This window comes from Microtus ochrogaster, chromosome 16 (genome assembly GCF_000317375.1).
Source record: "Microtus ochrogaster isolate Prairie Vole_2 chromosome 16, MicOch1.0, whole genome shotgun sequence".
Lineage (NCBI taxonomy): Eukaryota > Metazoa > Chordata > Mammalia > Rodentia > Cricetidae > Microtus > Microtus ochrogaster.
In genome coordinates, this window is record NC_022018.1 from 34624312 (window position 1) to 34640028 (window position 15717).

The window sequence follows — 15717 nt, forward strand, 5'->3', positions numbered from 1 at the left end:
GGTGCACCCACACACTGAGACAATGGGGATGTTCTATCGGGAACCCACCAAGGCCAGCTGGCCTGGGTCTGAAAAAGCCTGGGATAAAACCAGACTTGCTGAACATAGTGGACAATGAGGACTACTGAGAACTCAAGAACAATGGCAATAGGTTTTTGATCTTACTGCATGTACTGGCTTTGGGGGAGCCTAGGCAGTTTGGATGCTCACCTTAATAGACCTGGATGGTGGTGGGTGGTCCTTGGACTTCCCACAGGTCAGGGAACCCTGATTGCTCTTCAAGCTGATGAGGGAGGGAGACTTGATGGGTGAGGGGGAGGGAAATGGGAGGCGGTGGCGGGGAGGAGGCAGAAATCTTTAATTAATAAATAAATTAATTAATTAAAAAAAAAAAGACGTGCACCATTACCACCTGGCTGGGCTTTAGGATTCTCAAAGAAAATATTTGGGGGGCTGGAGAGATGGCTCAATGGTTAAGAGCATGGGCTGCTCTCCGGAGAACCCGTATTTAATTCCCAGCACCCACATGACAGTTCACAACCGTCTATAACTCCAGTTTCAGGGGGTCTGACACCCTCACACGGACATATTTAGGCAAACACCAATGCAGATAAAATAATAAATTCTTTAAAAAATATATTTAAAAGCATCTGCTCTTCAGTGGAAAGTTAAGAGGAAAAAAAAACAAACAAGGCAGAAATGCCTATAAAAAGACGAACATTCAAAGATAGGGATCACTTTAAAAATGCACAGCCTTCATTTATATAGGGTGTGGATGTTCTGGGTCTAAAAGGGAGGCTGTAGAATAAAACCTTAAGCAATCCTATTACATTCACCACAATGATCAAACGTTAAACTTAAATTTATATTTTAAAAAAATATATTTTTAAAGATCTTTGAAAAGAGAGAAAAACTTACAGTGCCATGTTGTTGCAGGGTCCCTGTGTGTGGGGTAAAACAGCATTTTGGGGTCGGTAACTCAGGGAGGCAGTCCTTGCCTAGCACCCACAAGGGCCTGGGTTTAACCCCCCCACTATCACAGATGCTCACACACACTCACACAAGGTATTAGCACCCCAGAACATCCAGTAAATAACAGCTCAGTATAAACAAGTGTCTGTGTGGGGACCAAAACTGCTTCTGAGAGGCACGATATTGAAGCAATATTATTATTTTTAGAGGGGAAACTGTTTTGTTTTGCTCTCTTTGCAATTTTTAATCTTTGAAAGCTTCATGCATGTATGCAGTGTATTTTGATCACAGCCACCTCCCAGAAAATGCTTTTTTTTCCTGTGCAAATATGCTTGCAGTGCTGGTCCCCAGAAGTCTTTCCGCCGTGATCCCAGGATGCAGGGCCCTGGCCTACAATCCTCAGAATAAGGGGATTATTTCCAAATGCTACTTGTTAACCCTTTGTCTCCAGGGCTGAAAAAAAACCCCGAGGAAATGTGGAAAACACACATTTTTTTAAGGATGAGCAAGCGTTTGGAAGGGGACATGGACTTCTATTTGTCCATGGACACTGTTGATCTCTAAAACAAACATGAAATACTGATGAGCCTTCAGACTCTTTCTCCATGCATGCAAGTCTACTAGGGTGTCTGAGACTTATAAAATCTACAGTCTCGTACTCCTCTCAAGTGGGTAGGGAGGCTCTATTTTACTTACAGTGATCCCCAGGCTGGGCGCAGCACAAGATAGGGAGTTTGGGGCCATATTAACTTTTGTTGTTCTAGAAACAGGTCTTAAGTGGTCCAGTCTGGCCTTGAAGTCATGGTTTTTCAGCCTGGCCTGTTCTCTTGAGTGCTTGGATTATAGGCAAGTATCACCACACCCTACCAACCTTTGCATTTGAGGGGGAGGAAAAACCCTCCCCCCCAAACCTAACAAAACAAGCCTGAGCATTTTCTTTTTTCACCCTGTAACTGGCAAAGGCTTTCTCCTCCAATAACTAATAATTTAACAGACTTACTTGTTCTTGGTCTGTGGAAAACAAATCTTGGTGTGTAAAGGAGATGGCAGCCTCAGAAGCACAAAGCAAAAAGAAATTTAAAAGCTCAGCCAGCCAGGTTGAGCTGGGAAGCCTGCCCCTCCCCCTCCTTGAAATTTCCAGACAAAGGGTGCTTGCTGCTGTGTAGCAGAGGCAGAGATTCCCTCGAAGGCATGCAGGGGGCTGACACACACGTGGTTGACGCCATCGCTCGGGGGGGTCAGGCCTGCCAAATCTAGCCAAGAGGAACTAGGTTATTTGTCAATAAGATGGCATTAAACCGGCTCTTTGCAAGCTCCAAAGCCACCCCAAAACCAGGAGTCTGCAGCGACAGGGAGGGTTCTGTGCAGGGATCTCAGGCATAAGAATGACAAAAGTCAAGATTTAGGGTTCAGTTCCAGCTGATTTTATTTCCTTCTCAAAAAAAGTTATTTACAGAAGGTATATAGCAACAACCCGACAGGCAGTGATGGACAGAATTAGCTGGCATGAGTTTTTTTTCCTTTTTTTTTCTCTTTCCCAAACATTGCTTTTTTTTTTTTTTTGTGGCCTTGAATTTTAAGACAAATATTCTACACGGCATATTGCACAGGATGGATGGCAAAAAAAAAAAAAAAGAAAAAAGTTTAAAAACAAAAACCCTTAACGGAACTGCCTCTTAAAAGGCAGGTGTCCTCGTGCCTGTCATGTTATATTAAACATACATACACACAATCTTTTTGCTTATTATAATACAGACTTAAATGTACAAAGATGTTTTCCACTGTTTTTTCAATCTTTAAACACAACAGCTATAAACCTGAACACATCTGCTATCACCATGCCATAAGACTAAAACAATTATATTTAGCGACAAGTAGAAAGGATTAAATAGTCAAATACAAGAATGAAAACGCAGTACATAGTGTCGCGAACTCAAATCGGCATTTAGATAGATCCAGTGGTTTAAACGGCACGTTTTTGCTTATAAAAAAAGTGCAAAAAAGATGTGGTTTACAAGTTAAAGCTACAGAATCCCTTTTTGCTGCGAATGCCCCAGTTTTAAATCCTCTGGACAGAACAGCAATTCGTTTCTTTAAAAAAAAAAAAAAATCTGTTTTTCTTAAAGCATTATGGTGCTGGGCTGCACTCTCCTCCTCATCCTAAAAGATGGGGGGAGGGGTGGAAAGGTGGAAACTGGTGGCAGGTAAAGGGATACTGTCACTTTAAGAAGCCTGCAGATTGAAGTGTAAACATGGAGAAACCAGGGGCTGATTTTTCAAACTGTGTGAGATATTAACCAGCCACCCTATTATAAAATCAGGAAATCCAAACAGCGATTTACACCGATTAACACCCCCTTTATATATTTTTTACAAAAATACACTGAGAAAATAATCAAACGTTTTCATCTCTCTTGTCTTTTTTGTTTTTTAAAAGTGTCAAAAGTCTACATTTAAATATAAAAAATTAAAAGTTAAAACTCTAGCCCTTCAGTGAAGGAGACGTAAAATGGCGTGGGTAACAACATTAGAAAAAAAAGAAAGAAAGAAAAAGAAAGAAAGAAAATAAAGGGAAGATAAAAATAAAGAAATGAGGTCAAAAGACAAGAAAGTAAAAGAAAGGGGAAAAAAGGGACAAAATAAGAAAACTGTTTGGCCAGTATAAATACGTCCACATATAAAATGGCATCTGATTACATTTACAAGGAAAAAAAATACAAAGATGGAGCGTCCGTGAGGGGGTAAAAATAAACGGGTCTTCTCAATTACACCTATAAGGAATAAACACACACGGAGAAAAAATTTGGTCCTGAATTGTGTTTTTTCAAAAGTCCAGCACAGATTTGAGTTGCGTTTGAATCCTTTTAAAGAGTTAAGAATGAAAAGGAGCTGGTGATCGGTTCGTTGTAGGAATCAAACATAGCGCCATCTATCCGCTTTTTATATTATCCTACACTATTTTAAAAACTGCTCAACAGTCTTATACAGAAATCTTCAAAAGATAGACAGGATAACATGCTATATTAACCCCACCAGTGAAATAACTCAACACCATCACGATTCCCATTAAGAGAAGAAAAAAATTTCTTTCCCCCCCCCAAACCACTCCGCGGCCCCTGGACCACATCCCACAGTCTCTATCCTCCCGCCGGCTCTGGGTAGCCTCACCTCTCTGATATATATATATTTTTTAATTCTTTATTTTTGCACAGACCCTAGGCGGAGGTCCTGAGACCCCAATGCCCTCTGCGCTCCGGATTCTTCTGAGTCCCCAACCAGGCGGCTGTGGCTTCCACGAGGTCCCCATGTTCATTTCTGAGGCTGGCCTGCTGCTCCCTGTACATCTCTGGGTACAGGGAGAAGGAAGAAAAAAAAAAAATCCCAACCCGGGACTTCGCCAGCGTGGAATCTCTCAATGCCAATGCTCCCCCCAAGCCCAACACAAACGCCATGGCCAAATGCATCACCCCGGAGCCTTCTGTCTTCACTGCAGAAAAATAAAAATAAAGAAGGAAAAAAAATACAAAGAAGGGGTGGGAAGGAGAGGGGGCGCGCTGGATCTCCCCCCTCCTCTTTTGACCAAGAGGCAAAATAAAAATCAAACAAGAAATCACCAAGGTGGTCAAGCGAGAGGGGCAAGATTCCTTCGGTCTCTAGAAGCTTAGCTCGGCTTCTTTTCTTGCTGGGGGTGCAACCAAGTCCGGAAGCTCGTTGGAAGGGGGGGGGGAGTCTCTTCAAGCAAAAATGGGGAGGAAACTCGAAGTAGCTTTTTTAGCCACCACCAACAACATCAATAACAACAATAAAAGGTCGCCCCCGTCTACTCTCCGCCTCCTCCGAGTCCCCAGCCCTGGGAGTGGGGGATGGGAACGCGGGTCCTCTACGCCCCCGCGCTCCTTCTCCAACGACGGGACGTTGTCCAGGCCAGCCCTGCTCACTTTTTCTTCCTTTTCTTTTCCCCTTTCTCTTTTCACTCTCCATCTGCTCTTTTTCCTCTTTTTTTCTTTTTCTTTCTTTTTAATTTTTTTTTGTTTGCTTTGTTTTACTTTTGTTTTCCTTTTTCCTCTCCTGCCTCTGGCCATCCTTCTCTCCGGCCCGCGCTCCTTTCAGTAGGTGAAGACCAGGTTGGAGATGCTGGACTCTAGCCAATCTCCCGAGATCATCTCGCTCACCTCGGGCGTGCAATAGTCCGGGAACTCGAAGTGGGAGCCTGAGCCGGGTTCGAAGTTAAAATCCAGGTCCCGATCGAGCGCCGACGAGGAGCTGAAACTGCCCAGGGACATGCTCTCAAAGTTTGAACTGGGGTTCAGGTCAAGCAGGTCGTCTTCGAACTCGTCGTCAGACGACGAGGAGCCGGAGGAGGAGGAGGACGACGAGGAAAGCGACGAGGATGCGTGCGAGGGCGCGCTGGACGGGGCGGGCGAGGCTGCGCGCAGGCTGGCATAGCCGCGGTGGTCAGCTGGCGAGCGACCGGCTGCGGGCGAAGATGCTGCACTGCTGCGGCCGCTCAGGCTCCGGCCATCAGGCGAGCATCCCGGGCCTCCATCCTCATAAAGCCCCAGCGGGTCGCTGGGGTCGGCGCCTGCTCCCAGGCCCCCAACGGGGGACGCCGAAGCGCCTAGGCTCCCGAACAAGTAGACGCGCTTCACTTTCTTGTCGGCTGGGTGCTTGGCAGGGGTGGTCAGCGCGCTGGTAGGCGAGGAGGAGGCGGCTGGGGTGGCCGCGCTGGGAGTCCGCACCTTGTAGACTGCGGCCGGCTCGCCCAGGGGCAGCAGGGCGGCCTGCTCCGGAGAGAACGATGCCGCCGCCTTGCCGCCGCCCGCCGGGACGAGTTTGGCGTGGGGCTTGCCGACCGCGCTGCCCGCCACCTTGGGGCCGCAGCTCTTCTTGGGCGCGGGCTTAGAGCTGCCGCCCGGGCCACCCCCCGCGTGGCCGCTTCCCGCGTGGCCACTACCGCCTGCGACCTTGTCGCCCTTCTCCCCGGGCTTGGCTGCGGTAGCCGATCCCGCGCCCGCGTTGCCGGACTTCACCTTCTTCCGCGGCCGGTACTTGTAGTCAGGGTAGTCAGCCATGTGCTTGAGGCGCAGCCGCTCCGCCTCCTGGATGAACGGAATCTTGTCGCTGTCCTTGAGCAGCTTCCAGCGTTTGCCCAGTCGCTTGGAGATCTCGGCGTTGTGCATGTCGGGCGACTGCTCCATGATCTTGCGCCGCTCGATCTGCGACCACACCATAAAGGCGTTCATGGGCCTCTTGATGTGGCCACTGGGCGTCTTGCACCAGCTGGGGTCGTCCGCCTTGCCGCCCGTGGACGCGGTGGAGCCGGGCGTCGGGGAGGACGCGATGCCCAGCTCCAGGCCCGCGCCCGAGTCCGAGCTCTCCCCGGCCAGCAGCGCCTCCGTGTTCTCCGCGTTGTTAGTCTGCTGTACCATGGCCCCGGCTCGCCGGGCGCCCACGCGCGCTCACACGCTCGCGGCGCGGTCGCCGGGCCCTGCGGGCTCCCCGGGGCAGAGACCAGGGTCCCCCGAGCGGCGCACGGGCCAGGGGCTGCCGCCTCCCGCCGCCGCCGACCTAGAGTCCCCGCGGCCCTCCGTCCTCCCTCACCGCTGCAGTACTCCCTGCGGGAGCCGAAGCTGAAGCCGCGGCCGGCTAGGAGTTTCTCCGAACGTTGACGGCCCGAGTGTCTTCCAAATGCAAGTTTCTCGCCGCCTTCGGGGCAAGTCTTTCCCCCCCTTCCCTGAAGCAGGCGAATGCAGTTCAAGAGAGCTCGCGGTAGCTCAGGAAAGCGACATCGTCTCTAGCGCCTTAAGTCTCTTTCCTGCAGTGCAAAGCCAAAGCGACTCTGGCTCCGGGACTCTCTGTGGGCGGAATCGACGCTGAGGAGTTGGTGCAATTATTTTGTTGCAAGGTAGGAAGCCAAGAAGCTTGCATGCAACAGACCGGCATGAATAAATGTATGTTTCTCCCTCCCTCCTGCAAGAAGGGGAGCTGGTTACCGGCAGAGTTCTCCCACTGCAGACTCTCTAAGAAAGAGCGTGCAAGAACTGGAGACCGGGAGGGAGACGGCCCTCTTCCCCACACTCTGTTTCTCTGGCTGCAGCTTAGAGCAGACCCCAATTCCGCCTCGCGCTTCTTTATCCTTTCGCAGACAGCCAATCAGCCGCTGTAACTAACGCTTCCTCGTGCCAAGCCCCTCCCCTGTCCTTCCCATTGGCTTGGAACCCGATGCAATAATAATCTCCGCGTGCAATGAGAAGCTCCAAATCTGACCTCATTCCAATTTACAGAGCAAACTTTTTAAAAGGGCTAGAAGTACAGCTGAGATTTCTGCTGCCTCTTTTTTCCCCCTTTTGCTGGGCGCGCTCGCGTGTGCCTGTGTGTGCGTGTGTGTGTATGTGTGTGTGTGTGTGTGCGCGCGCGCGCGTGCGTGTGTGAAAAGGATGTTAATGCATGAAGTTATTAAGGGGAGAGACGGAAATGTATTCTAGCCATTATGTTAGATAACAAGGGGCTTGGAGGGGGGGTAAGGGTGAAATACTGTAAATGGAAGCTTTCTGCTTAAAAGCCGAGTGATTATTTTTATTAGTTCTTTTCAGCGCAGGAATAAAGAATCAGCCTTTGGTGCAAAATCTCTTTTCTCAGCTCCTTCTTAAAGCTAGAGATGTAAGTGGGGGGAGCCACAACAATAAATCAATGGATATTGAAAACCATTAAGAAAGTGGTACCTAGACACCTGTCATCACAATTATTTTTAACAACTCTAGGTACAGCACAGACGTCGGTGTATTGTGTAAATCCCTTCAGGGTGCTATCTGTGCTGTTTGTTAAAGGCAGAGGATTTTTTTTCTTTCAGTAATTGCTTACTCTTTTAGTCAAACAGAGGTTAACTAGTTATTTAATGATTTCAGCTCCCCTATAAATCCTGGGTAGGCCAAACAAGGAGATTTTCCTTAAAACTCGAAGGCAGTGGCCCATAATTACCTCAATACGAGATTTTGTGTGGTTTTGTGTAGGGCAATCATAATGAATACAGGATGGGAATTGACTTTACTCTCTAAGTATTTGTTTTCCAGTTTCCAAAGGATAGGTGCATTATCTGCTCCCCTCCTCCCTTCAGAGCCCCCACTCTCAGTTTGTCCTTACCCACTTTCTCCTGAGTGTGGTTTGTGTGTTTGTGTGTGTGTGTTACTTAGTACAAATGGGCCTAAAAGTCCGGAAAAGAGAAAGGGGTAGCAACTGTGAGTGGGGCTGCTGAGCCCATTTCCAGCCCCTCTGCTGATCTTTCTTTCAGGGTCTTGCTTGTCCTTCATGCTTTGGAAAGCCCATGAGCTTCTTTATAGACAGCTGTTGTTAGGGCTCGCTGAATGTGTGGTTATAAACTACTGATGTGTGTCCCGAGCCCTCTGTGACTCCTAACACCCTTTCCTTGGTAATGCAAATGCCACTTCTCCTAAAAGCAGCTTGTTTTCAAGAGACTAAGATGGAAGATGGTTAATGATGGCAGAAGAAGTAATCAAGAGCCCCATTTGGTGGTCCAGGTCTGGTATCTCAGCTCCTGGGAGGTGGCATCAGGAAGATCAGGAGTTCAAGGTCATTCTCCTCCACTTCATAAGAATTCTAGGACAGCCTGGGCTAAATGAGACCCTGTCTCAAAAAAAAATGCACATGTGCACACACATGGCAGACACATGTGCACACACATGGCAGACAAGGTGCCTGGATACTTGGACTATAGAATAAGTTGGCCATCCTAATCACCCTTTCCCAAGATCTGAAAATTGAAATTCTAGTAAAAACTGATCTTTCTCAGTACGATGATAGACTGATTTTCATCAGGCCAGTGACAGACAGGCATCCAAATTAAAGTCAGCTTTGGATCCATAGCAGAGTAGTTCCGGGTGGTATATTTCCACTTATCTTGTCAGACTTTTTAAGTGTCCAGGCTGGGAAGAGGCCTAGGGTGTCAGAGTTAGACATTTACTGGAAAGAATGCCCTGTGGAGACAGCTGATCAGGACTCCCAAGACCAACCACAAGCAAGAATGTTTTTGTGGGCAAAAGCAAATAATTGTTTGACCATTTGCTATCCATCATAGCCCTTTTATTCCCAGAGGATGAATCCTAAAATAGCACACACCTCCCCCCAACTCAAAAAACTTCCACAAATAAAGGTATTTTGCATAACAAAGGCAAGGCATATATGGTTTTTTTCTGGTATGCACAGATGTGCATCCTTTAAATACTATGAGTCTGACAGCTGAATTATTCCAAGAGGTCTATTGTCTATGAAATCAACATTTTTAATACGATAAAATAAATGTTTGTCCTGTAGAATGTGTACTAAACAATTTTGATAACTTGGCAAAAGATGAGTGTTGATGTATTTCATGGTATTTCCACCATTGGTGTAAATCAGCTATCATAATTACACCCATTCTTAGCACAGATTTTATTTTAAAAGAATTGAAAAAGTAGTTCCTGACTTGATTCTTTTGTTAAATGTATTATAAAAAAAAACAACAAAAAAGGACTTTAAATTGTACCATTATAGAATATGCCACCAAAGGAGAAAAGACTTTTAAGAAAAAAAACCCACATTTTAAATTAATTAAATTTCGACTTGGAGTGCATATTTGGAGGTCAGAGGAAACTTGCTGGAGTCAGGGCTGTCCTTCCACTTATCTGGGTCCTGGAATGATCTCAGGTTGTCAGTTTGGCAGCAGGAGTCTGTACCAGCTGCGACAGTTCACCCACTGGAAGAAGCCCTCCTCATCTTCCGGACTATAAGATGCCCCCATTGCTAAGTTTCTTTTAGAACTGGTGAAATATGGGTTGGTAGCTTCCACTGATGTTATTACGTCATTACAGACTCTGTAGCCTATATACTTGAGTGCTTGCACTGAGTGAAGTGGGATAGTTTCAGTTCTTAGAGCACTTGGAATGCGACAAAACATAGCAGATAGCTTTTCATTAAAGTCATCTTGTCGTGAGTAAAGTACACCTACATTGGGGTGTATTGGGTTTCATGCCAAATAATGGGAGAAGGCTTTCTGTGTCTCATTACCTAACTTCATGAGCTTTGTAGTCGGTTCTCCATTACTGAAACCCTCCACTCCCCCAGATATCAGCTGTTCGGTGGCCTTAGTAAATCAGTGCACACCAGTGTTTCTTCCCTCTGCTCCTCTTGTATGAGCAGAAAGCCAAGATCATTTTGCAAACAAGTCCTGTCTTAGAATAATCAACTAATGGCCTTTATTGGAAACGATACTAGACCCTTCACATTTTGAATTAAGGCAGATATTTATTTTATTCCATTAATTGCAATCCATTTGACACGAAAATGTAATATCTGCTAATGCATTTTTCTTGCTTCTACACACCTGCACAACATAAAACCCAATATCCACAAAATGGTATGTGGAGCATGGATGGAAAGATTTACCTCCAATGCTTAATGTGTTCCTATAGCTCCGAGAGAGGAAAACCTGCATGGAAATTAGTTTCACAAATCTGCCTTGGCAGTATTTTCCAAGATTTCTGTTTGATTTGGGTTGACTTTAGAAACTGCGATTGTAAGAGCTGGTTGGCTTGAGCATTCAGTTCAAATAAACAGAGGTCGGGGAAGCATTGTTGTTAATTTTGTCGGCTGGAAAGTGCTTTGGGAAACTGTCATCAGCCTTGTTTTGGGTTCCACACCGAAAGAACTCTTCCCCACCCCCCACCCGCCCTGCGCTCCATCCTTGGGGCTGAGGAAATTGTACTGAAACCGAATTAGGAGATTATTGAAACCTACTAATTCTTGAAGTTTTGGTTGTGACCCTTAGCCTGCAACGGCAGAACTCTCTCCAGCCCAATATATCTAATTTTTATTCAAAAAAAGATTAAGCAGGATGAATGAAATCTGTCATTTATTTTCACTGTCAGAATACACAGAGATAAGAAGCATTTATTTCTAATAATTTCACCACTTTCTCATCCCTCATAGCCAGCAGGCTCAAGTCAGCTCTTCATACCCATGCCAGTCAATGTCAACACATTTTTCCTTTACTCTTGAGAACACGCAGAAAACGAGTGTGTGCACGGGCCGCATAGATACGAAGCATTAACTGGGGTTTCTGCTCTGTTTCCTCCGACAGGCCTGGCACACCCACCCAGCCAGATCTGTGGCGCTGCTGAGTGCAGACAGCGCCTCCCAATCTGGGAGAAGCAGCCGCCAGGTGGCAGCGCTGAGCCTGCCTGAGTCTGCAGCAACGTGGGAAAACGTGGGGGAGATCCAACTGTCTCTTCCTGGTCTCCCGAACCAGTTAACCCCCAGGCTTTCACCTTTTCTAGGAAGTGGTTCAAAGGACCAGTGGGAAACGGTTATGTTGGTGAATTCTTGTTATTTTCCTCCGTATGTCAAAGTTTAGGGTAACCGATCTCTGCCCTCTGTTTGCTTGTCGGAAACCCCCAATGGGGAGGAGAAGCCGAGATTCCCGGCTTTGGATCTGGTAACCTCTCCCGGGAGGCACGAGTGCCCACACCCTGGTCATCTCCCTCGGGCGGGAAGGAGCTAGAATGCGGTTTCTCCGCCAGCTGTGCGCTCCGCTTCGGAGGCGGCAGCGACACACAGCGCATGACCAAAGGAGTCCCAAAAGCCAACCTCAGCTCCAGAAAAGAAATGGTTCCCGTGGCACGGCACGCCTCGCCGAGCGCAGCGACTTGGGTCCTGCCGGAGCTCGCCTGGGACTCCCAGGCTAATCTTGCCTTTCCACGATTCTTACAGAGAGGAGCTAAATTGCAATCGACTCAAGTCGTGATTTTCGGAGGAAAGTCTTTCCTACTGTAAACGTGGCTCGGACGGTGCTCGCAGCCGCGTTTCAACACTCTCTTCCGAGGAGGTTCATGGCCAGGCAAGCTCGGGCAACGCCCCCCCAGCCCGCTCCAGCTCCCGGGCCTTCTTTGAAGTTGCAGAGTAGACACTTCGGGAGGGGGGTGGAGTGGGGCTCCTGCCCAGTCCCTTTCCTGTCTCGCCCCTCCCCCGCCGCCAGCTTGGACTTGGCCACTGGGGCCCAGTTCCGCCACTGACCGGAACCGACAGCCATTTGGTCCCTTTGAGCACCCGGGTGCCTAGCATCCCCCTCATCCTCCGTGAGCCTCTCCTGAACCAAACAGTGCACTCTCAGGACCGGGACTCACGCTGCAACTCTCGCAGGGACTGGTCCCCGCGGGAGGGGCGGTGCACCCGCAGCGGCTCAGGGCTCTTTCCTAGAGGCAGAGCGAAGGAACCCGACAATTTGCTCCCCACCCCCAGGCCCTAGCTGGATCGGGAAGGTTGAGGTCCCTGTCAGTGAGTCCACAGAGGACTTCTAAGGCACCCCAGAATGCCTGGAGCCCTTCTCGAGGGGCGTGCCCTATGCTCTGGGTGGCAGGGAAGGCGGCTAACTAAAAGGCTGAGCCCCGGGCGTTCCTTCCGAGCAGAGCTCCTTTCTCCCTGCAGTCTCCGGAAACAGAACCCGGAATCCAACTAGGGCATCCCCTCCCAAACCTGGTGCCCCGACCTCCACTCCCCAACCCCCGGTGTATTCCTCGTCATCGAGCCCACAGCCGAGTAAAAGCAATTACAGTTTGGAATCCCAGGAGGCAAGAAAATGATTTCGCTTATGGAAAGAACCGCCTAAAGTAGAGCTCCCTAAAGGTTAGGGAACGAGGAAGCCGCCTTGGAGGTTAAGAGCAGGGCGGGCGGGGACGGAGGGCATGCCGCTGTAGAGTGGTCCACAGAAGCCACGCCGTGTCAAAGAGGGGAGGGGCAAGAGCGAAGCCGTGGCCTTCGCTGCAGAGGACAAGCAGCGACCGCTCAGGGTGCCAAGCGATGGGAGTCAGAGGAGGGGTAAAGCGCGCAGCCCACGGGCAGCTGGCCGGGCGAAGGGCTCCTCCTGGCACACGAGTTCTCCTTGCCCAGCCTTTCACCTCCCGCTTCCCGCTCGTGCAGACTGCACCAAGACACACACTGCGCTGGGGGCGCTCGCGGGCATGGGATGGGCGGGTGCGGCAAGAACCAAAGAGCCCTGTACCCCACACCGCGCTGGGCGTGCTGCACACCTGGCAACCGGGACTCACCATCTGTTCAGAGCTGCCTCCTCGGCCCAGGGGTGTAGCCTGGGGACAGATAAGAGTACCTTGTGGCAGCGAAGGCTCTACATCAACTGCCACTTCAACTGCCAATCAGCGCTGTGAGTGCCCTACTGAGTGTGTCTGCTCAGCTTCAGAGCTTCCCGTGGTAGGTCTCAAGAACTGCATCACCTATTCCGTTCTTCTGCAGCTACAAGAGAATCCTGTATACACTATAAAATAAGTCCATACGGAACTGTAAGGCAGAGGCTAATTAACCTCTGTAAAGGGCCAAATTTGGGGACCAAGAGAAGGGTGGTGTTTGTTCAAGTAACCCAGAATAGAAGTTGATGATTTTTTTTTCTTACTAGTCCTTGAAGCGTAAAACTCCTCCTGTTTGTCCCGTACTCACAGCATCCAGATAAAATGAAAACTAATTTCCAGTCAGGCGTGGTGGCTCACACCCCTAGATCTCAGCACTTGGTTGAGGCAAGAGGATTGCCACAAGTTGAAGGCCAGCCTGACTTTACAGAGTCAGACTGCGTCAAGTGAGTTTCATAAGTAAGTTTATCTATCTTGTCAAGACAAAGAACTGAAGGCGCATCCTTGCGACACTCGAATTAACTAAATTTCACAAACATTATCTGAAATATTGCCTTGTTGTACAAATGTTGAGTCACTTGGTTTTTTGAGACAAATTCTAATGTAACCCAGGCTGGCCTTGAACTGTGTATAGCTAGAATGACTTGAAACTCCTGATTCTTTGGCCTCCTGCTCGTAAGTACAGGGATTGCTGGCTTGCACCACCGTGCATTGTGTAATGCAACCTTAAATGAAAGAAAAATTGTGTGTAACATTACTTGCTATATACTTATTTTTAAAAAATCTACATAATGCCCAATGTACCATTTACTACAATCTATACAGTGTATAATAAAACTATATAGTGTATAATAAAACATTTTAAGTATACATGGCTCATGCTTGTATTCTCAGTATCTGGGAGGCTGAGGCAGGGTGATCACTAAATTATAGCTCACTTTATAGCCCATAAAGTGAGCTCAAGGTTATCCTAGGCTACCTAGTTAAATTCTGTCTCAAAACAAAAAGTCCAATCAAGCAATCAAAGAAAAACAGGATCTTCGAGACAGCTCCATAGGTCAAATCATTTGCCATGGCAAGGTTGGTGACTTGAGTTTAATCCCTAAAACCTACATAAGAGAGTAGTGGCAGGCAGCTGTGATCTCTCTCCTAGGTGGGACAGGAGGCAGAGAAAGCAGCTTCCTACAGGATAACCCTGAGCTGCCGGGCAGTCTCACCGGCACTACTAAGTACAGCGGGGTGTGTGTGTGTGGGGGGGGAACACAACAGAGACTCTTAGAGTTCTAGTAAGAGTTCGCTCCGGAAAGTTGTCTTCTGACCTCCATGCCCATACCTGTGGCACACATGCAGACATGTGTGTGTGCATACACACACACAGAACAAATGTATTTTAAAAAGATGAAAAAAATGTGCATAATAAGGTTATATTTTACTGGACACCCAAACTGTTCACAAATTCCAAAATTGTCCTGGGGGAGTTCTACCATTCAGATTTGAGGCTTGCACTGTAGGTGCCAGGCAAGTGCCAACCACTGAGAATCCTGCTGATACTTGGAGTTCCCACCTTGGCAGTGGATATGCTGGCGTCTTGATAATCCAGGCTTCTGGCAATAATCCTTAAGTGTCTTCTAGAAGTGTACTATAGAAGGTGTCGTTCCATCACCTAAAACTTCTTTTGGCCATTGAGACATGAGTTACTGCAAAAAAATTTATTCATGGTTATGGAGGCTGATAAGTCCTTAGATATACACTTTGTAGACTTCAGACACAGGAGGACGAATAGCACAGTTCTAATAAAATAAAATAAAAAAAAGGAAGGTAAAAATAGTGCCCAACCCAGAAAACAGTTCGGCAAGGGAAGTTGCCTTTTATAGATATGGGAGAGGACCAATTATTTAATTCTATTCAGCCTTTTCAGCCACATTAGGGAGCCCGTTCTGTCTTACTCAGCTTTTAGATTAAATATTAAAGTCAGCCCAAAATATGCTCAGAATGTTCCAACAAATATTTGGGTCCTTAACCACCACAGTTACCCATAGATCTTAGAGGCATGGCTCTACTCAAGGACGACTTTTGTGCCCTGGCTGAATAAGTAGCTAGACGGAGAAGGTATGTTGGTGGAAAAAAAAAAGAGGAGATCTTCATTCAGTCCTTCCTTCTTACATTTTGCCCCTCAAACTCCTAAAATCCTTAAATAACAACAAAATTCAAATAATTAAATTTGCTCCTTAGAGTAAAACATACAATATGTAATTAAAATGTGCATTATCAAAGAAAAGTATTCTGTTGAGCTAGTAAACATTATGGCTGCTGGTGAAGTTCGAGTGTGTGTGTGTGTGTGTGTGTGTGTGTGTGTGTGTAGGTGTGAGGTTCATAGTGGTATCTAGCTAGCGAGCTTGTTTCAAGGATCTCCAGGCCAAATTCTAGAATTTTGGAATTATAGGTGGTCATCATGTCTACCTGGCTTTTTCATGGGTGCTGGGGATCTGACCTGGTCCTTACACATAGCAAGTGCTTTATTCACCTAGCCAAATTCTTGATAGCTTTTCCTGTGTGC

At 47.6% G+C, this 15717-nt stretch overlaps 1 protein-coding gene across 1 annotated transcript; it reads right to left on the reverse strand.

Annotated features, from left to right (window-relative positions):
- Positions 1 to 2383: 2383 nt before the first annotated feature.
- On the reverse strand, positions 2384 to 8555 carry Sox4 (SRY-box 4). Its single transcript, XM_005354994.3, has one exon. The coding sequence runs from the start codon at positions 6399 to 6401 to the stop codon at positions 5079 to 5081; it is 1323 nt and encodes a 440-aa protein (XP_005355051.1). The 5' UTR covers positions 6402 to 8555; the 3' UTR covers positions 2384 to 5078.
- Between the last annotated feature and the right edge of the window lie 7162 nt (positions 8556 to 15717).